The sequence below is a fragment of the Metopolophium dirhodum genome, chromosome 9 (assembly GCF_019925205.1).
Source record: "Metopolophium dirhodum isolate CAU chromosome 9, ASM1992520v1, whole genome shotgun sequence".
NCBI classification, from domain to species: Eukaryota; Metazoa; Arthropoda; class Insecta; order Hemiptera; family Aphididae; genus Metopolophium; species Metopolophium dirhodum.
Genome location: NC_083568.1, coordinates 22,586,924 through 22,610,398, shown reverse-complemented (window position 1 = coordinate 22,610,398; position 23,475 = coordinate 22,586,924). Strand labels below are relative to the sequence as shown.

At 26.9% G+C, this 23,475-nt stretch overlaps 1 protein-coding gene across 2 annotated transcripts; it reads right to left on the bottom strand.

Moving 5' to 3' along the window:
- Positions 1-995: 995 nt before the first annotated feature.
- Positions 996-20,756, bottom strand: LOC132951763 (sialin). 2 transcript variants are annotated; one of them, XM_061023700.1, is made up of 12 exons: positions 20,539-20,755; positions 19,957-20,007; positions 12,713-12,817; positions 12,459-12,634; positions 5,154-5,423; positions 3,964-4,048; positions 2,805-3,028; positions 2,236-2,385; positions 1,974-2,106; positions 1,694-1,849; positions 1,529-1,614; positions 996-1,430 (listed from the first exon to the last, which is right to left on the bottom strand). In XM_061023700.1, the coding sequence occupies exons 3-12, from the start codon at positions 12,765-12,767 to the stop codon at positions 1,236-1,238; spliced, it is 1,530 nt and encodes a 509-aa protein (XP_060879683.1). In that variant the 5' UTR covers positions 12,768-12,817; positions 19,957-20,007; positions 20,539-20,755; the 3' UTR covers positions 996-1,235. The 2 variants fall into 2 exon arrangements, with proteins under 2 accessions (XP_060879683.1, XP_060879684.1); XM_061023701.1 differs by lacking the exon at positions 19,957-20,007 and having other exon boundaries at positions 20,539-20,756.
- Between the last annotated feature and the right edge of the window lie 2,719 nt (positions 20,757-23,475).

The window sequence follows — 23,475 nt, the reverse complement described above, 5'->3', positions numbered from 1 at the left end:
GAATTTTTTAAAATATCAATATTTTATTCATAAAATTAATTTGGTAGGTACACAATAACTTTTTTAAAAATATTATTTTTGGAAATTTGCTAACTTGGGTATATTTCTTAAACTATTTACTATTCATATAATTTTCACAATTTTTGTCATATGCTTAAGTAGCATAAAGTTTTTTTTTTTTTTTGGTCAGTCCTTTCTGTTACACCCTGTATAACAAGAGCAGCCAAACGGTGGATCGCGATCGGCTGGCCGATCTTGGACGGTTTAAAATCGATCCCCCATTTGTTAGAACTTAACTTACTAACCTGTTTGTGTGAAATGGAATTTATTTTTCACACAAAAGTTATAAAAGCTGAATACAGAGCTAAGCTTTCTGATGATTATTTAAAGCAGCGTCTTCGTTTAGCAGTCGGGGACTATTCCCGGATTATAATCAACTAGCCAACGATATGTAATGACGCGTTTCGACGCCAACAATATGATGTGTATTTGTTTTAAAATTTAATGTGAAACACTCAGTTTTATATAACTTTACATTTTTATATTATTTACATGTATGTTTAAAATTAATAGTTGCAGTAATAGTGACTAAGTAAACGTTTTACCATCCCTGCTATACAAGTACTTTATATGTAACTATTTTAGAATTGATTTATACATTTTTTAAATAGGAATGTAAGTATATTTTATCAAACATTCAATAAATAATGATTTTTGAAACACCATAATTAAAAGCCCAACTGAATACATAAAGAAGACCCAGGTCTAGGCTCTCGTCCTGCTTCACAATCCAAAAAAGAATCTGACCGGAACTTCCATCTCGTTATTATTAATTATTCATAATTGTTTTGTTAGATACGTATAAATTAAATATTAAACTCATAAGCCTTGCCCATAATCTATTCTCCATTATTACAGATATACATATATCAGATATAATAATAAATAAATAAATAGGGTCAGCAATCAACAATCAGCGCAGTATATACAAAATATTTAAAAAAAAAAAAATGTTTTATATATTAGTCTCTTCATAATGTTTATCAACGTGTATAATTTTATAATAGTTCACTTTATGTCAAGTGTTAGATATTAAGATTTATATAAATAAATACTAACTTCAACGTATATACAATGTTTCAAAAGAAAAATCATAAAATATGTACATTTAATTCACAGTGGTCGTTAAATATTTTGTTTGTCTTCGCTCCAAAGACTCGATATTCGTTAAATCATTAAGAACTTGTAGAATTTTTCAACGGTTTCATCGCTTCCAATTCGTTTGCTGAAATACCGTTTGATTCGTCTGCGCTGGGTCCCGAATTCCACGATAACGTTTTTGCCGTTCCGAATATTAAAAATACTATAGCGCCACACATGTAAGTCCCGGCCAAAATCCAAAATACAATGCACCATTGCTCAAATGTTTGCTGCAAGTATATGTAAAATTATATTCTTAGTATTATTATATTGACAGATATTGAAGTATTAAATGGTAATTTAGTGTTTAATGCGCATGTATACTAACGTTGTTATTCGTTAGTTTTCCCACCAAGTACGACGACAAGGACCCTCCGAACGAAGACAATGTATTTGCCATTCCAAATATTGTGCCTGAAATAAAGTGAAATTTCACATTAATTTAGTTACATAGTAATTCTTTTACAAGCTGTTAGTAATTATTATAATGTACCAGAGAAATTTGGAGCTATATCCAAACCGTTTCCCAGATAACCACCCGTCACTGCTCCGTTCAACGTCAATGCAATAGTGAATATCATTACCGACCACACTTGGTTGTTTCCAAAGTACACTTGTAGGATCATCAAAATGCCAGGCGTAAATACTCCTGTAAATTAAAATGTTGTTTTTTTTTTTTACTTGGATTCAAAAACACGATAAAGCTAAAAATACACGTAAAAATGTATACAAGATACTAGAATAAAATTATTTAAATGAAAATTTTAAATTACCGATAAAAGTGAAAATTTTTCTAGTCATTGTTTTGGATATTTTTTCAGAATTTAGAAGACGATCAGCAATTATTCCAGCGAACAACGCCATAAAATATTTACCCAAATAAGGGAGACTAGATAGAAAACCATTCTGAAATTTTGATAACGATAAATGTATTATTCTATTCTATACTTTAATAATATCATAAATTAAAAATAAACATGAAGGATAAAACATCATATTTATACTTTATCATATATATATATAGTAAATATATACCGATTTTATATCATAATGAAGTAAATACTTCATATAAGTAGGTAACTGATTGACAATAGTGAAGTAACCAAAGACACTAGCTCCGTGTGTAATAACTATGGCCCATACAGGAAATGACGTAAGTATTTGTATCCATGGCAGTTTTTTTGGCTGTAAATAATAATACAATAACAAAAAATCAATAAAATCTTATAAGTTACAATTATTGCAATTTATAAGTGGATTTAATCAAAAATTGAATGAACATGTTAAATAAAATAATATTATTCTTATCCGTTCTAATAAATTTTAAAACACAAGTATAATCTGTGTTATTCAAATTTCAAGTACTCTGTGGTCTACAAAATAAAATTTACTAATCATTAAATAATATATGAGCTTGGTATGTAAATCTAACTGTAGGTTTGAATATCATATAAAAATCGTTGTATCCATTATATTTATATATAATATATTAAAACGTATTTTTTTTCTAAATACTTAATATTTATCAACGTGATAAATTTTTGATTTTATGTTGTTGTATATTATACTATACAGAACAAATATTAATTGTGGCTCATTATTACCTTTGTACCAGGTTTGCTTTGCTTGGCGATTTCTGTTTCAATATAATGTTTTTCGTATTCGGTAATTCTAGGATGATCGGCAGGTGTCTCAAAAACTAAATTAAACCACAACGTGGACCATGCAAGACCAACTAATCCCGTGATATAGAATGCCGATTCCCATCCCCATGCAGAGATTAGTATACCACAAATCGGTAATGTAATAGCTGCACCTAAAGTAGAAGCTAAAAATTCCAATACAATTACAAATAAGACAATTTTTAAAAACAATAAAATATATAGCTTAATCGATATAGTTTTGAATAAATTTAAATAGAAATATCAAATTCTATAATATTATTTTACACTGTTTTAGTAACATTTTTATGCCTTGATGGCTTGATATATATGGAAAATGTATCAACATTGATGATAATTATAGGGTAGTCTTAACGCATTGAGGTGTGATTTTTATTCAAATTTAATAAATTGGTTAAAAAATATAATTTATATCAAATAGTTAGATATAAAATCTAATAATTCTATGATTACATCATACGTAACTTGTATGGCAAATACATACCGAATAATTGAAATATTTCATTTTTCATACTACGATATTTTCTTAATATCCATACAACTTACTATTACCTGTATACCCACATAAATATAATTAATTATACCTTAACATAGGTATAATGATTATTAATCGCTAATTCATTACTTATTTATTTTTTAAATAATTGTTATAATATGTACTTAGTATTATTTATATTTTTAGGTTTAATGGATAACAAATTAAAATTTCTTCCCACGACAATATAATAGTTTTATAACGATTTGAATTAATTAAGAAACGAGACAGTGTAATTGACAAATTAATGCAAATTAATTTTAGTGTCAGCATATTAAGCTAAATTTTTCTACATACTATACCGAGTGCTTTATAATTAATCGTCAAGAACTCAATTTTTTTATAGCAGTTAAATAAATTAATAAACCTTGTTCCTTTTCATATACGTAACAATAGGCAGCATATTATAAGAATTGACACTAAGTAATTTTGTTGTATAGCCAAAAATGAAGAGGTATAAATAATAAATAATCATCAATAAAAAAGTTTTAAAAATAGTATACATAATTTAAAAGCTATAAAATGTAAAGTAAAATGCCATAATACCCATCATGTTGGACATGAACTTGCTACGTTCATTTGGTGGAATCCAATTGGCAGCAAGTGGTAATATAGCCGGCCATGTTACTCCCTGAAATATGAAAAACAAGTTAAAGTTACATAATATTAAAATATAAAAGGAATTATGTGAGAAGTTTTAAATCTATCGTTACATTTAAAAAAACCCTAAATCAAATTATAATGTAAAAAAAGACCTTTGATAAACAATTAAATCAATCGCCCAGTTTTCTAAAATATATTGAACAATATACAACATGACCAAATACAAAGAATATTAAACTACCTTTCATTTTATAAAAATCTAGCTGTATAATCTGACTTCAACATGAAAAAAAAGACAAACATAAAATACGGCACTATATTGGTGCATAATATTTTCTAACGTGGTTCGAACTACTCTTTAAATTTTCCTAATATTTCTAAAAACGATCTCTGAAACTTTTGTTTAAATTAGTTGACTAGTTTTTGAGTCTATAAGCTACAATTTACAAACATAGGGACATAGCTTTTTCTTTTACATTTGAATAACAAATAAATAATTAAATTTATTTTATTTTATTTGAAAAAAATCGATAGAAACGCTTGGCGGGTGGCTAATGTCTATACCAATTTTTTTTAAAAAGGTTTTCTGTAACTAATGGCAATCTCTATATAAAAAAAAATTTATTAGATTTTCATGAAACATAACGAAATTCATTTGTGAGCCACTCTATAGCACCATGTATAAAGGCTTAAAAACAAAGCAAAGAACACTAGGTACCTGAATCTCAAGGAATATGCGTGCAAAAATTGGTGCCAATTGGTTGGTTAGTACCTATCAAAGTCTATAAGCCCCATACCTACTTTTTTAATTTGTATAGAATATAATGCATATATTATAGATGTACCTATTATATAATATCTACTATTTTTAGTCTTGTTTGTTTTTGATCAATTTTTAACTATATAATAATATCCACTATTAGTAAGTTTATATTATAGATTTTTAATTAATTATTTGAATATGTTTGGCATTCAAATAAATTGTTTCCTATGTGTAATATGCACACTGCACAGCATACCTAAAATTAGAACAATATATTCCGTATACCTAATATGCACACATTAATAATAACAATGCGTCATTCTAATTTAAAAACATTTTTATGGTATTAAATATACTAAAATATACTCACTAAAGTAAATCCTAAAAACACTCGGCAAAACATAAGGCAGTATATACTAATTTTTGCAGCCATAGGTGTTAATAAGGTAACCATTGACGCTAGCAGCATAGAGTAGCCGAATACCGGTCGAGCTCCAATCATTTCGGCCAAACGACCACCTGGCAATTCCGTAAGAACATAGCCCCAAAAGAAACTGCCTAATATCATATTCTGTTCATACTCGGACCAATTAAACTTCACAACACCCGGTGGATTAGATTGTGTCCAACTCACAGTAGCCTGAAAAATAAAAAACATCAATTACTTATTGGAAAATAAATATTAAAATAAAAAAATAGACATTAATATACCTAATACCTAGTTTCTTTAATTTGTATTAGAATTGTTTATATTCTAAAATAATTTTCCAATAATTATAAGTAATTATTATAGACTCGTGAGGGCTGTGGCTTTCTTCCCCATCCCATTACGTCCCCTTTACTATACTTACTTAAAACTATTAATTACTAATAATTATTATTTACCACATTTGAATATTATTTATTTTAGTATAAATAAACCAAACTCGTGATATCTGAAAAATATTATAGGTACTTCACATTTATTTTATGGTTTCTTTCTTAAATGCCTAGTCAAATAATTAATTTAATAATACCCAAATCTTAAATATAAAATCATAATTTGTTTTATGTTGATATATTATTATATACACAGCAATATTTATTATTTGTGATTGATTTTACTTGAAACATTTATAAATTATTTTATTATTTTTTTTATTAGTTAACCCGCAGCCACTTAGGCCATTGGGTGGTTTTTAAACTGTGGGGGAGGGAACAGTAGGTGTAAACACGTGTGTGTAGTTTTTGGCAGATTTTCAAGTGGGCACCCATAGGTATCTGCGATGCCCGGGTGGGGGATAGCGGGAATTAATTTTTAATATTTAATTTATTGAATTTATACAATTTATTGATGCCTATCAATTATAATAAATTCACCCAATAATAATAAATTACTTTGAATACTTTTTTCTCGTTATAATTTTTTAATATTACATTATATGAGTTGTAAATATGTATACCTATTAAAAATGAATGTCTCCTGTTTTTTATAAGTAATTTATGAGTTCAATATGAAATATAACCGATAATTTCTTATACTTCCTACTTAATCAAATGTAATTTATTCAAATTGACATTAATAAAATAGTATATACATTTGAACAAAAAGTGATGAAAACAAGTGCAGGGCACTATGGAACGCGTGTATTAAATTATGATTAATCATTTTAATTTTCTTCTAATTTTTTACTTCCAAACCCATTGAAACTTTATTACAACTGTGACAAATTTTATAAATAAAAAATAATATTATTATTTTGGTTAAAGTACCTATACGAAATTAGCACAGTAATATCGTTTTAATTCCTTGTTTATTTATAACATATTATCAAAGTGGCATATGTTTTTATACAAAACCCTATTGAATAATAAAAAAATACATAAAGACAAAAGTAATGTCCCTGTTAAAATTTTTTTTAGAATATCGACAATGATACTGGTAACCGGGGCAACGCAAGTCGATATGTCAAGACGAGTGGATAAGCACAACGATATTTTAAAATATGATTTACTTAGGTATAATGTATATAATATATGCATTGACTCATTTGAATCCATAATTTACAATTACAATTTTAGTTTATCATATTGTAGTCATTTATGAAATATACATACACAGTACACACCTATGTAGTTATATAATTGTAATACATAAATTGTATATATATATATAAAAGTAGGCAATACGTTCATTTATATTTTACAAATAATTTAGAAAATCAAGCATACCTTTAAATAAATAAAAAACATAACGGTATTTATTTTTTTTTTAAAAACAAAACCTGATCCTTAAAATATATTATACAATTCACATACCTACATATACTCTTGGTATCAGGTTTTATGATAATTTATAGCATATATATTTGCACTAATCGGACTAAAAAATCTGGTTTTTAAATTCCACTTAAGAAACTATAAAGTTCAATAAAAAATAAGTCACTCTAAATTTCGTAAAAATGGATGCTGTTATACTTGTTATAGTATTACAAAAACAACGAAATGAATGGGACGTGACAAATTATAAATTATGTACCTATTCTGTCATATTATGTCCTATTCTATATTATTTATTTATAATAAAAAGTTTAAAGACTAATTTGTAAGTTAAAAATTAATTTTAATTGCCATACGGTCACAAAAATAACTCTAAATAGTATTAATTACGAGTAACATGTTATTTCAAATTTAACTAAAAAATAAAATGTGAACACGAATATATGAGTACCTACTTCATTTTTATGCAATTGTTTACAGTTGTATTCTACTGTAATTTTAAAATTTAAATAATTGAAACTTAATAATGTACAATAACAAATAATATACCTGGTACTTTTATAAATTCTTACATTCTTATTAATACAAAACATTTTATACACATAAATTATACCTACCTATTCATTATACTTACAGTAACAAAACTAATGAACACATTGTAAATAAAACATGTAAGATGAAAATATAATATAGAGAAAACGTTAAATTATTGTAATTGTTTTTTCATTGCTTTAAATTACATAATTTTTTTTTGTATGATACTTTGAATATTTAAAGATTTACCTTTTAAGTATAAATCTATAAGTAATAAATTAATAAAGTTGTATCAATAAAATGGCACAAATGAGAGTACCTAATAAGAAAATTGTACTTCCATATTTACAAAAATGTATTTATGAAATTATAAAAAAAAAATTCCAGGGTTTTAGTATACAATTTTAAAATGCATGTGTATCATTATAATAGTTCAAGGTTGAAAATGTAACATAAAATATACAAATACAAAAATTTGTTTCATCGCCTATTAGTATAATATTTAAGTCTATATAGAATACGAATACGAATACCTATCCCAACATAATATTGTTTATCATTAGGTAATAAATAATTAATGTACTAGGTAACGTAATTATTATAAAAAAAAATTGTAGTCTACAGATGTAAATTTATACCGATATCAAAACATCGAAGGTCGTCATAATATTACAATCGAAAAAAAATCTGAGCAAATCAGTTATAGGTATTATATGGTTATTAAATAACATAATCTATATCGTGATCTGATGCCCTAAATTATTATTGATAAATAATAAGCTATATTTTCACTACCTCAGGGCTCTTAACCTAGTAAATAGAAAACATAATAAATTTATATTAGCCGTCAATAATTATTATATTAATTATTCAATATAAACAGTTAAACATTCATAAATCAGAAAATTCAAATTACAGCTAATTTTATATTTTATCATTTATAAGTAGGTACCCTATATAAAGACTATGGATTCGGATATTTAAAATAAACTATCTACCTACTTATCATTGCAAAGTGTCATCGGAGTTAATTTATAACAGTACAATTATTGTTCAAATGCATGGATGATGGATCATCACCTAATGATTAGATTCTATCCTATATTATTAAACATCATTCACATATTACGATTATTTTATTATATGCAATTAATTAATATGACATCATATACCTATATTGATTATGGATATAACTAATATTATACACCAATACTAAAATTTAAATCATTTTCTAGATACTCAATGGTATACAAAAGGAAATCAATTTAAGAAAACTATATTTTAAACATCAATTATTCAAATTGTTTCCATCAATCAATTCATTCAAAACACATAAATACATAAATTATAAAATTTTAATGTATGTACCTAATACCTTAAGTATTCTTATGTAAGGAATGTGTTTTAGATTTTGAGCGGAGCGATTTATTGGTTTTACAATGATGCTATGTGTTTTTATTATTTATTTATATTTATAGGTACCTACTACCTACTTTTCATTCAATATGATTTAATTGTTTTAAAATTAAATTTTATAGAATCAAAAACTTTAAATAGTTGTCTAAAAAAAATATAAATAAATATACCAGCCAAATATTTATATTAACATTTTCTAGACATGATAATATTATTTTAAAAATGTTGCTCATTTTTGAATTTTCTACTTTGATTAGGAAATATTTGGCTCATTATTATGTATTACAAAATTTATTTTTGTGAATAAAAATCTTCATAGTTCAAAACAAGGTTCCTCAGAATTTTTGCTTACAGCAATTCAAAAATAAGAAAACCTAAATCGTCACAATTTTTTTATGAATACCTATTCTATTTAAAATGTTGACATCATTTGTTAAAATCGCGGAATTATTCAGTAGATATAATGTGATCAGTGATTATGATTTAATAAAGTAGACTTTTAATTTGATTCTGTTGTATTTTTACTATTTAAAGGATTCATTTTTTTTTATAAAATCCAAACTGTTAACATTTTTTTCCACGCATCTCCCCTCTCTCTTCAACAATTACAGTGATCAACTCAAAGACGAGATACACCAATATACCCACTATGTAGGTACATTGTACAAATTTCTTACAGCATAACGATTTCCTCGATTTTCGATAAATAAGTGTAACTGAATTAAATTTTCGTGGCATTCAAATCATATAAATGACTACTGATCTCCATATTCTAAAGATTATAATACATTAGGTATAATTATTAAAAAACTATTAAAAAAAATAAGTGATCCATTCAATTTTAATGAGATATTTAATCTAATACTGTGGATTAAATAATTAATCAAATTATTAAAATTCATTTTTTTTTAATATAATATTATGTTGATATATTTATTTAATTTAAAAAAATTCGCATGAAGAAAAATAATCGAATAACATAATATAAATGATACTAGGCATAAATGATATATTTATTATTTACAACAAATTATTTATACCAAGCAGTTTAAAATCTATATAAATATTAAATTATATTTTTAACATACCTACCTAATTATTTATGAACCAAGTCGTACTTTGATCACAATGTGTATCAACTCTTTGATTTATCTTCAAAACATTCTCCAAATTACTAAGACGTAATATTTTATATTAATACTATTTATACAATCATACATAGTTATAGTTTGGTTGTTTTATACTTTTATACTTTTTTTATACTTAGTAACTACTTATAATGCAACAACTAACAATATAATATATAGTCTATACAGATATAATAATATAGTCTTCTTGTGCCACCTATTTTTATTATTTTGGTTTGATTTTGAATATTTTAATCTAAATTGAAACTAAATGTAGAATTTCAAAATGCTGTAGTTATTTGATCACATTTTTAACGTTGCGAAGTAAAAATAAATTAATATTATTACAGCTTTATGTCAGTGAATTCTGATGAGAACAAGTATCAAGTCACCATTTTAATAGAAGAAGGCGAAACGCTACCTTTTATAAGGATATTGATGTGTGTTACGCAAAGAGATTAAAATTATATAGTTATATGATATCATATAGCATTATACTGGTAAGTTTCAAAGGTCCATCTATTTTAATTAGTCTTTCCTTGAACGCTGTGTAGTTACTTCGAAAAATGTATTATAAATTACATCACTGCAAAGTGCAAAGGAAATTTTCCTATTGTTACACTTTCATCCTTGACGCAATCTGATATTCTAATAATTTACAATACCACATTCTATAATCGTTTAATAATAGTTGTTAATTTAATGTTATTCGAAAATTCATTGTAAACATTCGTAATTTATTTTCCAAATACACTACCTATGAGTCCTATAAGTAACTACTGATTATGATGAATAATAAGTTTACCAAATTCAATAACGAATCTAATGCATGCCAATACCTATTGGCTATTACCTACTAATTAATAATACCAAAGAACAATCCCAGTAAAATATCTCGTGTACAGTTTAATGAAGTAAACTAAAGTATGGGGGGAGGGGGGGTGTGCTCCCGTGTCCATCTCGTACCCAAATGATTTCAAATTTAAAGAAAGTTTCGAAATGCCCCGACGGTTTTGCCTTCCATGAATTTATTGAATGTTGGATAATTTTAGCACCTACGAGATTTTTTTATCTCAATAATATGTAAAAAATTATAAACCCAATAAAAATTGTTTGAATATTAAATAATTAACATTAAGCCTAAGACATTAGTCCAATACATTTCAAGAATGGTATTTATAATGGTGTATACTATAATATTTACCATCACTGGTTTACGTATCTTTCCTACGTTTTATTATTTTACTAACTACTTTCTGGTAAACATGATGAAAATTATTTCGGTGTACTTATACAAATTAGGTTGTTTCAACAAAGTTCATAAAAATAGTAAAATTCTTAAAAATGAATACTTTCACAAATCTTGATATTACTCATTACCAATTATAAAAGGTTTGTTATAGTAGGTACCTACTTTTCATTCAATATGTTTAGATTGTTTTCAAATTAATTTTTATAGAATCAAAAACTTTAAATAGTTGTCTAAAAAAAATCACTAGGTAATCTGCAGTATGATTATTAAGTTATAAAAAATGTTACATTTATATTAGTGTTATTGTATTATTTTTCACTTATAAATTGTATAATTTAATTTAGTAAGTAATTACAATAATCGTCCATATTATTGATTTTTTCACTTAACGTTCTATATACGCCTTTAATCGAGAGCTTTTGGTTGAGGTTATATGATAATTGATTACTATTATTACTCACTTGCCTACTACATTTATTTTCCAATGGTTTATGCTATTGACCTATTGTCATAGTATATAAATTATAGATTTAAAACAAAATCTATAACTTAAAGTATAACTTGCTATAATTTATGAGTTACGTTTTTCTGAGTTTATTAAGGTTATAGAAATATTGCACTAAAATGGTCAGAGTTCTAGTCAAATTGTTCTAATAGATAATCGATATATTTTATAAACAACACATTATGTTAGAAATTTAATTAAATTTTCTGAGAAATGTTTTCACAGAGACAACAAAAATAGAACCAGATTTTAATAATAACGTCATAGAAAAACCAATGTTTTTGCTTTGGGGCGCATCCAAAAACTTTTAGATTTCGTGCCAATGATGTAAAATAACTGACCAACAATGTGTTGTCATAAAGTAGTGAAATTAAATTCAAGGGCAGTGTTTCTCGTAATAACCGATATTTCAAAGTAATATTGTTTAAAAATTAAAATGCTTCAATATGAAACAATAAATATGAAATTAGTTACATCACTTATAGGTAATATATAAACCAAACCTACAATCTACAGTGGTACATTGATCAGTTTAGTTGTTATGCCCCGAGGGCCCGAACAAATAATATTAGATGTACTTACATTGGTATCATTTAAAGGTGAAGTTGAAAAATTAGCGGCTTGTTCTATCGAGACATTCTGCTTATGGTTAGGTACCATGTCTACGATGGCAATTGTAAAGTTTACTCGTAGCATATAATTGACCATAAATCCAAATAAAACCATGAGATTTAATATTCTTGAACAGTTCATCGACCCTATATAAAATAAAAATTTGTCAACACAACTTGTATAGGCGTATAAGGCGTATCGTATTAACCATTAAAAATACTTACGGGTTTGTTTAATGACCAATCCAGTCTCCACGTTGGCTGGTTCTTCTTTCTTCATTTTTCAAAAGTTATAAACTTTTAGAGTTTAAAAAAACGATCACTTTAGTCCTAAAAGTATCAAATAATTATTTTTAGTTACAAATTATGATATAACAAAATTAATATAATATGTTTAAATTTTTATTATCATTTGAATATAAAACAAATAATAATATGTAAATATACAAATATGAATTGAAGATTGATATCGCTTAATTATTTCGTTTGAAAACATATTCATAGATAAGGCGCAATTTTTGCCTAGTCCTACATTTTAATGCATATAAATTTATTGTTTATATCTAAAATATTAGACTTTGAATGGTTTAAAATAGGTGATTGAAAAAGTTTATTTGTATTATGTTACTATACATACCTAACTATAATATAAATCACGATATCATAAATTCTCGATGATTGAATTTTAACATTTTACATTTAATATTAAACAAGTAACGTATATGTATTAGTTTCAATGAAAGTTATATACTAATGGTTAAAATAGGTATTATTACAATAATGACAAATTATATTAATAAGACATTAAATGAATGACCTTATAAATTATAATAATGTATACTATGTACTTACTAAAGTTACAATTTTTATTTCTTAAAACTTAGAAACACGAAAGGACTAGACATGCAATATGTTTAACGTTTGGGTTTATTTAATCAATACAAATAAATTTATATTAAGAAATTCTACAAGATCTACCTACAATTTAGTTCAAATTACCTATAAGTTCAAGAACTATTATTTTTCAACAAAGATAATGTTGGACTATCTGATTACTACTGTAAAGAAACTTAAAACTTTGCTTCATTAAATTATTAAATAGTAATTAAGAAACAAATATCTTTACATTAACTAATCAAAAAGGGAACTTTTTCGTGGATTAAAGTAAATTTTTTATTCAAAATATTTTAGTCAACGGAAAAAATAGTTTTATACTTTCAGTGTTAACTATAATTATATAGTACTTATATAACTAATATACTTACTATAATAGTCATATTACATATTGAATGTATTCATTATTTGCTAATTTAACCCATACATTAAACGATAAAAGAATTTACTAAATGTATAATCAAAATATTTTGTGTAAAAGAAATATCAGTAATACGAACATCATTTACTATTATTTTCAAGTTCATTGTTGAAAGTCGATATGTCTCGTTTGCACGGAAAAAGCTAGGTCAACCTACATTATACTTAGTATTTTTGTAAGTGTGTTTCAAAGTTAATCAATACAAATTGAGTAAAGTATACATCACGAAATAATAAACAAATTTAAATAAAACACATTTGTTCTATTATTGTGATGGTATTAATTATATATTCTACACTTTTTGAGATTCTGAAAAATAAATTTAAATTAAATTGTTTTGTTAATAAAATGTCTACGATGTCTAATAATGTAGATTTACTCTACTATAGATACATTTTAATTTATTGAAGCCACAAATGGTCACGACACAAGAAAATAATTATATTATTCACAACTTAGACTTCGAGAAGAAAATCTATACAAATCACAAATCACAAACAAAAAATAATTGATAATCGAAAAAGATAAAAAAAGAATATAGAAATTAAATAGTACGATGCAATTCCTTCAACCAAGTTTGAAAATTAAATTTTCATAGGATTACACCTAAATTTGTACCAAAAAAATATTTTTTTTTTGTAATAAAACTAATATGTGACTAATATAAATTATAATATTGTAAAAATTATGAACAAAGAAATAATATACTTTTTATAATTTTTTCAAAAAAACCATGTTTTTGTGTCGATTGTTATTAATTATTACTTAGTAATTACATAATATAATATACCTACCTACCTACCTACTTAGCCTATCTACAATTGATTGAAAACCACTAAATCAGAAAGCCACTAAACGGTTTAATTAAATTATATGCATTAAATATTTAAATGTATAAAAAAATTAATACATTCAAGCTAAACTTTAGTGCTTACAAGTGCGTGTTAGTAGTCAGTATTATTCGAAAACCTATATTGTCACATATACTGATATATACCTAACAGTGAAATGCACTGTCTACAACCGTGCCACCGTGTATAATTTGTGTACCTACATATTATTATTTTTATATATCTTGAAAGACAATAAATTATACAAAATTTAAATTATTAAATTATGTTATTTAATATAAATATAACTCGCTGTTTAAAAAATAAATATTTCACCACCTAGTGTCCTAGTTTATTAGTTATCGAATAAAGAATAATCAATAATCGTATACAAAATCAAGAGTCAAAATATGCACAGTCGTACGTAATATTATAGACATTTAACCAATATTACAACGTAAATTATCTTTACTATAATTAATATTATATAGAGTTAAGATATAAGAAATTGTACTGTTTATACCTATACTATAGTTTAAAACATATTAAAATTAACTGCTTAAATCATAAAATATTAAGATACCTACCTACCAAAGAAATGTTTTCCTTTTGTGGAAAAAGAGAAAGGAGCACTAATCGATCTCATCTCTATAAAAGAGATCGACTTGTATTTGCAAAATGTCAAATAAATTGAATTTACAATAAAATGAATTTCAGTTTCAAATAAAAACTTGGTTTGAATATTTTTTCTAAACGTTTTAGTTATGCATTTAGCTAATATTATATAATACTCTCAAAATAATAAACAACATAATATTTGTACAATCGTATATATTATACAATATACATATACAATAATTGTAATTTTTGAGAAGCCAGTAGGTTATAAACTGTAAATATAAAATGTAATCTGTTGTTTTGTAGATAAATAAATAAAAATATTATAGTAATTGTTATTTATTATTATTTGTAAATTAAAGGCTATAGTATATAGGCTATAGATCATAGAATATATTTTTATAAATAACTAGCCGAACTATGAAGCATCCGTGGACTATGGTATGATTCAACTGATAAAATCGATATACCTAATATAAACTGGTTAGTATTTAATTCTCACAATATTTTATTTAACTATAAACAATAACTATACTCAAAAAATATAATAAACATCCGAAAATAAGCAATCCAATTTTACCATTTTCTTTACTAAAAACAATATTCCACCGTGTACCTAGGACCGATTTAAAGTAATTAGTAAATGTTTATTGCTAGGTATATAAATTATAATTTATTATACAAATTTCAATTGGATTAACAGTAAATAAGGAAAAAACAAAATACATGATAGTCTCGAGACACAACTGAGGCACAATACATATTTAGTTGTAGATAGGTAACTACAGTTTTGAAAGGGTGACAAATTTCAAATATTTTGTTCTTAACATTAACAAGAACGCCAACAACCACAAATAAATAAAACTAGCAGCTAATTGATGCTATTTGAGACTAATACCCTTCATTAAGTCAAAGAATCTCTCGAGGAAGACAAACATAACACTATACAAAGTGCAGCAGGTAACTGGTAAGACCAATCAGCAATAGCCATAATATTATATGATTGTGGTGCATAGGCTACAATAAACATAAATGAAAATAAGCTAGCTACTACATAAGAGAGAAATATCCTTAGAAGGATATATTTGGACCAAAGAGAAACATCCAAGGAGAATTATACAAGATAAAGACAAACCGATGAATAGAAGAACGGAGAAACACAGATATAGTTGAAGTTCTCCGGAGTAAAACTAAGCTGAGCCGGTCATGTATACAGATCAGAAAGTCCATATGTTTGGCCACAAGATGGAAACTGAACACAAAACGGCGGTTGTGATTAGAAAATGGGGAGCAACTATTGAATGAGAGGGACAGATGGTGATGGACTGTCTAGACGGCCTAGTAAAAAGCTAAGTAGAAGGAGATAATTTATCAATTCTAATATATTATTTCGTGGATGTACATAAACGCTGTATAATCATACAAAAAAACGTTGCTATAATTGTTAACAATTAGACCTGTTTATTACTGTTTTTTTTAATAATAACATAAATACTAAATAAGGGAAACTATGATTCAATTAATTAATATATTAAATAATATGTACTTACATTTTATTTACTAATTTATATTTTTCTTTACAATATTATTTATTGAAACTAGTGTAGATAAACGTTGGGTAAATTATATAGTTCATTGAAGTATTGAACTTCAACAAGTATCGTTGTAACAACGAAAGTAATAGTTTGTAATAATAGTTTGATAATATCCAATAAAATAAAAAAAATACTCATATTTTACTTACGTTTTTATTATTACAATATAAATATGCATAAATACACATTAAAATCAATTTAATAATCGAAAATATTAGAAAAGTAAATCATTTTGTGAAAATGAGCGACTATATTAACAAATACCCACCTAAAATATTATGCCATCCTCAAAAAAATCGGTATCCAACCAAAATGCGTCAAAAGTACAGCTTTTTACGATTTGCCATGTATCATTAAATATTAATAAAAATATGACTATAGTACCAATATGGCAATATACATATTTTTATTTAGGTAGGTCTAAAGAAACTTATTTTCTATTCTATGTGAAATGTGAATCTTGAATACAAACAATAACCTAATAAAATAAATGTATTATTGTATTCTGTAACTTTGATACATATATCCCAAACATAGGCACCAACTAGACCAAATTGGTTTTGTAGTGGAGGGAGGTTGTAGCACTCATATTTTTTCTTTATTAATCTGTCCGTATATCTCTTTCAATACTGAAAAAAGCCAAATTTGAGAACATTCGTGGAGCATAGGTGCTCGTTCTTGGACAATTTTTCACTTCATTGAAAATAAAAGTGATCGTCACTTATTATAGTATTATTTAATATATATTTACCTAGTTATGTCTACGTAATAAAATAAAAAAATGTAACATAATTCAAAGCATAAATTATACAACATTTTAATTTATATAATCTAAAGTAGGTATATTCGAGTAGTTTGATAAGATAAGAAACATCATAAAATGTACCTTTTAGTATAGTTATACAAATAGCAAAAATAAAGTTTTTAATATAAGGTGGGTTAAAAAGACTACAATTGCTAAATTCTTGATTTCATAATAAAATAAACTATTAAACCCAAAACCTATAAGATTAATTCCATTTTAATAAATATTATCGATAATAGAAACATTTAAAAACTTAATACTTAATACTTCATGTAATATTAAACCTAGGTAAATTATTATATCTTTTATGAAATAAGAAATTATATGGATCAATAAACTAAACAATTTAAATACTTAATTTAACAAAAATTCACTAGATCAAAAATGACTATTGAATATAACATTTCACAATCAATAATCAAAACTGTAAATATTAGTTTAGTATAAATTATTAAGAATACATTAAAAATTATACTTTGAACTTAAATTGTATAGGCGCATTTTATAATATAGATTATATCGATCTGTAAATGTTTTTGATTCTTAATTTAATTCGACTGAATCTATAACTGCTGATATTATCACCATTGGCATAAACTACCTCGGATAATGTGTACACATTTACACACGATTATTAAATAGGTAATTCATACATTTTAAAAACCTTATTGTGTAGTTTGTGTTGAATTAATATAATTAATGTTAGTTTAAAGTTGTTTAACATCAGACAAGCATCTAGTGCTTATATATATTATTGTAATCGGTAATATTTTTCAACTATCAATTATAATTATTCCACTAAATACCAAGGTAATAATTCAAACGTGTAACGGTGTAACACTGAGTAAGTATGTACGTAATATGAAATTATATGTACCTATAACCTATGTAAGCATGCAGAGCCGAATTGAGGATCAGAACCGCTCTGGAGCAATAAATATTTGGTATTCATTATCAACGAGCCATTAAAACAACATATTATATTTCATGTATACGAATATGTAAAAGATATCGCCATACAAATTTGCAGCTAAGTTAAACCGGCCCTGTACGTATATATAATATATATGTATATGTAACTGCTGACTACCTGCACGAGATACACGAAAGAAATAAACGTTTAGTGGCATAATCGTATAAATATCCTATTAACTTAATCCAAACATTATAAAATAATGAATCAATTCAAAATTTTAACATCATCTTTTATTTTAAATTGTATCTGTATGTAGGTATTTGTTTATCCGTGATTCCGTGACTACAATAATTGTTTATTCAGATGTATATAAATATAAAAATAAAAACTATATAATAATAAACCGATCGTAAATACTGTGGATAATGTATATAGTATAATAATAATAATATGTTTGTAAATTTTAGTTGTTTTTTATTGTAATTACTGCAGGATATAATATGATGTATGATGATTATTAATGGTAGAATCAAGAACACTTGTCACCACCGAATAGGTCGTACAGATAATTTCTTCATATCCATAAGAAACAGAGAAAACGAAAGTAGGTAAGTAGGTAGGTATATCAGACATCGGTGTGTGTAAAGAATACTTGAAAAAGTAACTTTTTGGAAATCTGTTTTAATGTTAAAAACAAGATACTACAATATTAATCCCGTTTGTATTTGAATTTATATTTGCAAACAAAAGTAAATAAATATTTTATTATAGGTACATAACTACAAAATAAATATAATTCATTATTACATATATTTAAATATTTGCGTAATTTATAAGCCAATAAAAATGTTGCATTTGAATTTGATGGTCAACAAAAATCCGTTATACCTACATTTAACACGTTTATTTTTTTTTATCTAATATCTACTTCATAATCTTTTAGTAAGTAGAAAAAATATAAATAAAAGTAACGTGTAGTTCGGTTAAACGGTGATGTACGATATACCTACCTACCTACTGTTATGTATATTCCCTGCTTATTTAAATTAAAAACCACCTAATGAATATTATTATGTTTACTCGGAGAAAACGCATAAAACGATTGATATTGTACACTTGTATGCATATATACTAGCTCTACCTATACACTATTGATCAACGCGCACGTGTTGTGCTTTTTTATTAATTATTTATTTTTAATTTCTCGCATTATAAATTTACTATAATAGTCAGCGGTGTATACTGACTGTAAATCTATTGGCGGTCAATGCGAGCTCATACGCTATTATTAAGCACATCGCGGAGAGAAGAAAAACTACATAAAATATTATATTATATTATATAGTATACCAGAGTGTTATCGTACTGTTAATCAAAATATAAGACTCACGGTTTATGTAATTTGGGCCCAAATTGCGAGTGGTTAAGATTGAATAAAAAACTTAAAAAAAAAAAAATTTAAAAAAAGAAAAACTAAAAAAGATTATCACAGACGGACGGACGACTAAATACACACGCGCACACGTGTGTTCCACGCAGCAGCGTACGAACGTAGTGGTAGGATTCGCGTCAGTAAAGACGAGAGGTTACAATATATGTATTATTATTATTATTATTATTATTATTGAAATGGACGACGGCGACAGCAGCGGCAGCGACGATATTATTACAAAGTGGTCGGCATAAACTGCACTGGGACACACGCGCGCACTACAGCGACGGTCGTCCTGCACTCCTGCTACAGGTGCGTGGCGCGAACACTCGGAATAATAAATTTTCTCAAGAGTCGTTATTATAATAATAATATTATATTATTATTATCGTCGGACGGCCGAGAGAAGACGACGGCGGTAGCGCGGCAAAAACGAATGGTAAAAAAAATATTTAAAAAAACACCTCGTCTAAATAATAATAATAATAATAATAATAATAATAATATGTATAGTATAGAGCAATATTAAATTATTATTACTATAAGTATCGTGTGTCTATATAATTTGTACGCATATACAATACGGAGTGGACGTAAAACGGCGACGGGTCGTGTTGTTATTTAGGCATTACCTACATTTATTTTATTAAAATATTGTGCGCGAAACAATAACGGAGCGCGCGAACCGCGGCAGACACCACACGTGAAACCGTGGCACTGGCAGGCGAACTGCCTCGGGCGCGCGCGCTCTCGTCGAACGAACACGAAAAATATTATGAAAAATTAAATAACCGTCGCGCGCGTGTCTTATTCGGTTGCGGCTTCGTCGTCCTCGACTCTCGGAATCGGCGGGCGGCAACGGTGCTCGACGCGTTATGTTTTCCGCGCGCCGACCCAGAGACCTTGTTTTCAATTTGTTTCCCGGTCGAATCGCCGCTGCCAGTGACCGACTGTCATTTTTTTTTTTTCATTATTCTTTCCAATTTCCTGTACACGTATTTTCGTGTTCAGCGTGGCCCGAGCCCGCGTGCAGCGGTACGCAATCTGATTATTAGACGCCTTTATACGCCTATGTGGGATAATGATTTTTTTTTTTCACTCCGCCCAGTATCATGTTATAGATCGAGTATACAGTTATTTTAATACAAGGTTAGTGGTTAGTGTAGGTACCTGCCTGTATGGTATATTATAATACGTAGGCAGGTGCCGAAAATAATCGTGATACGATACGACACTACGAAAGTCAAGGCATATTTTATTTTTTCAGGGACGCAACTGCTCAAGTACAACCATATAATAATATAAAACAATACTTTGTATTATTATTATTATTATTATTATTATTATCATCATTATTGCATAACATATTATTCGAATGAATACTCGCGCGGCGCCACCGACGATTAACGGTTACGACGATATACATAAACCGAATAAAAAAATACGCAATGTCTGTTCTTTCCCGCTACGACCACACGCAACGGGCGTTTTTAATTTTTGAGGATTACATAGAGCCATTAGCCACATGTTATGTACTATGTGTTTATGTAGGACGTAGGTATTATAATTTATTGTAACATCGATTGATTTCTGCCACACGTCGTTTCGTGCGTATCGTATGCGTTTCGTGTCGCATCAATAAAATAATAAATTATAACATTAAACAACATTCTCCCGCGGACGGCGTGAAACTGCGATCGCACGGAAAAAAAATGCCGCCGGCATACAACAAACACGGCGGATTGCTGTCACGTGACTGACATGAAGGGACATTAGGGACAAGTATAGTGTGACGGCGGCGGCGGCGGCGGAAGAGACAACGATAAGGTCTGGGTGTCCTGTAAGTACGGACACGACACGTCATAATGTGATATTTTGCAATACGATTTTTCGACGTGAAGTATGATATTTAATATTTTTTATATTATATTATTATCATCCATACGCATGAATCATATTATTATATTGTGTACACTGCTCATAACTATAACGACACTGTCCGAGACGCCCACCGCGTCGTACGCGTGTTTACATATTATATTTAATATTCTTGTATATACATATTTTCCGTGTATGAGTAATGAGTGACAGTTTTAACGTTGCGGTTGTCGTCCGAAATTCGAATTAATATCATATACATACGTATTTGGTCTAAAAAAATGTACTACGTAAATGGTTTATTTTTTTATCCCGTTGCTTCGCGGTGACTCCTATACAATTCCGCGAACTGCGAAGCCGTTAGTATGTATTTTGCTAATAAAACTGTTATTTTTTCAAAAAAATGTACAGCATTTAATAATAATATGTCATAGAGTTTATTTACTATTTCTTTTTCCTGATTTTCATAATAACAACATAATATGCAAATGATACCTCGTTGTACGCATAGTAAGTAATAACTAATGTCATTGATTATAAATACTATTTAGTCATTAGTATATTAATTATAATCAATAGTGATAAATACTTATAATAAATTACCGTTAGGTATTAATATTTATTTAATTCTTGATTATTATTTTAACCTCTGCATGTGCCGAAGGGCCGAAAATTTAAAGTAGGTACTTACATAGTTACATACATTTTTTAAATAGATTATTTACTCTTGAACTTCTAGTGTTCTATTGTTTAGACCAAATAATTAGTAAACTTTTCTTCAGGTTTGCACTTCGTTGTGATTTCTACAATTTCAAAGCTTTAAAATATTTATCAATTTAGGCCCGATTTCACCAACACAGTTAATCACGGTTAACGCTTAATCGGCTGATAACAGATATTTAACCAGCCAAATTCGGCCGATTAAAACTCCGGTTAACTTTAACCGTGATTAACTGTGTTGGTGAAATCGGCCCTTAATAACGCAATATTACAGTTATATAATACCTATGTTTTTATGTATTTAAATATTTTTATGAAATAATACCGTATAAATATAAGTAGTTATAATATTATGAATTGAACTATGTATAATCGACGGTGATTGCGCGTGAAAAATATATTAACTGTCACTTAGTCATACAATTATGCGGAATTAGTTATACATAGGAATATAGGATATAGGTATACCATATACGAGTACACGCCAAAAGAGAGAAAAAAAACTCTAAACTACCAATCAAAAATAAGTCTTACTATAATAACGTGTTATTTCAATAAGTGTTGAAAAACAAGCTCATGAAGCGTACCTACATATTATATTAAACCTACTAACACCCAAACTACTAATTTCGATCTGCCATAGAAATAATATTTATTCTAAATTGTAGCAGTCTCTATGTGGTGCTGGGAAGGATCGTTTTCCGCGCACGCCGTAAAAGACTATTGCCTTCAATGGCTAATGAGATATCATTATCTATTTGTTGTTGTTGTTTCTTTTAACTAAATTCACTAATTACTACAATTTTATGTTTCTAAATGTTATCAAAATTTTATATTTATATTTCTTATTGTAATATTAATTGTTGTTGCTATAGTATC

Excerpts from the sequence above, each read along its gene's own strand:
- LOC132951763 (XM_061023701.1), bottom strand. The coding sequence starts at position 12,767 with ATGAAGAAAGAAGAACCAGCCAACGTGGAGACTGGATTGGTCATTAAA. Across the intron at positions 12,635-12,712 it reads ATTGGTCATTAAACAAACCC|GGTCGATGAACTGTTCAAGA; the intron begins GTAAGTATTTTT and ends TATTTTATATAG. Across the intron at positions 4,049-5,153 it reads TGTTTTTAGGATTTACTTTA|GGAGTAACATGGCCGGCTAT; the intron begins GTGAGTATATTT and ends TTCATATTTCAG.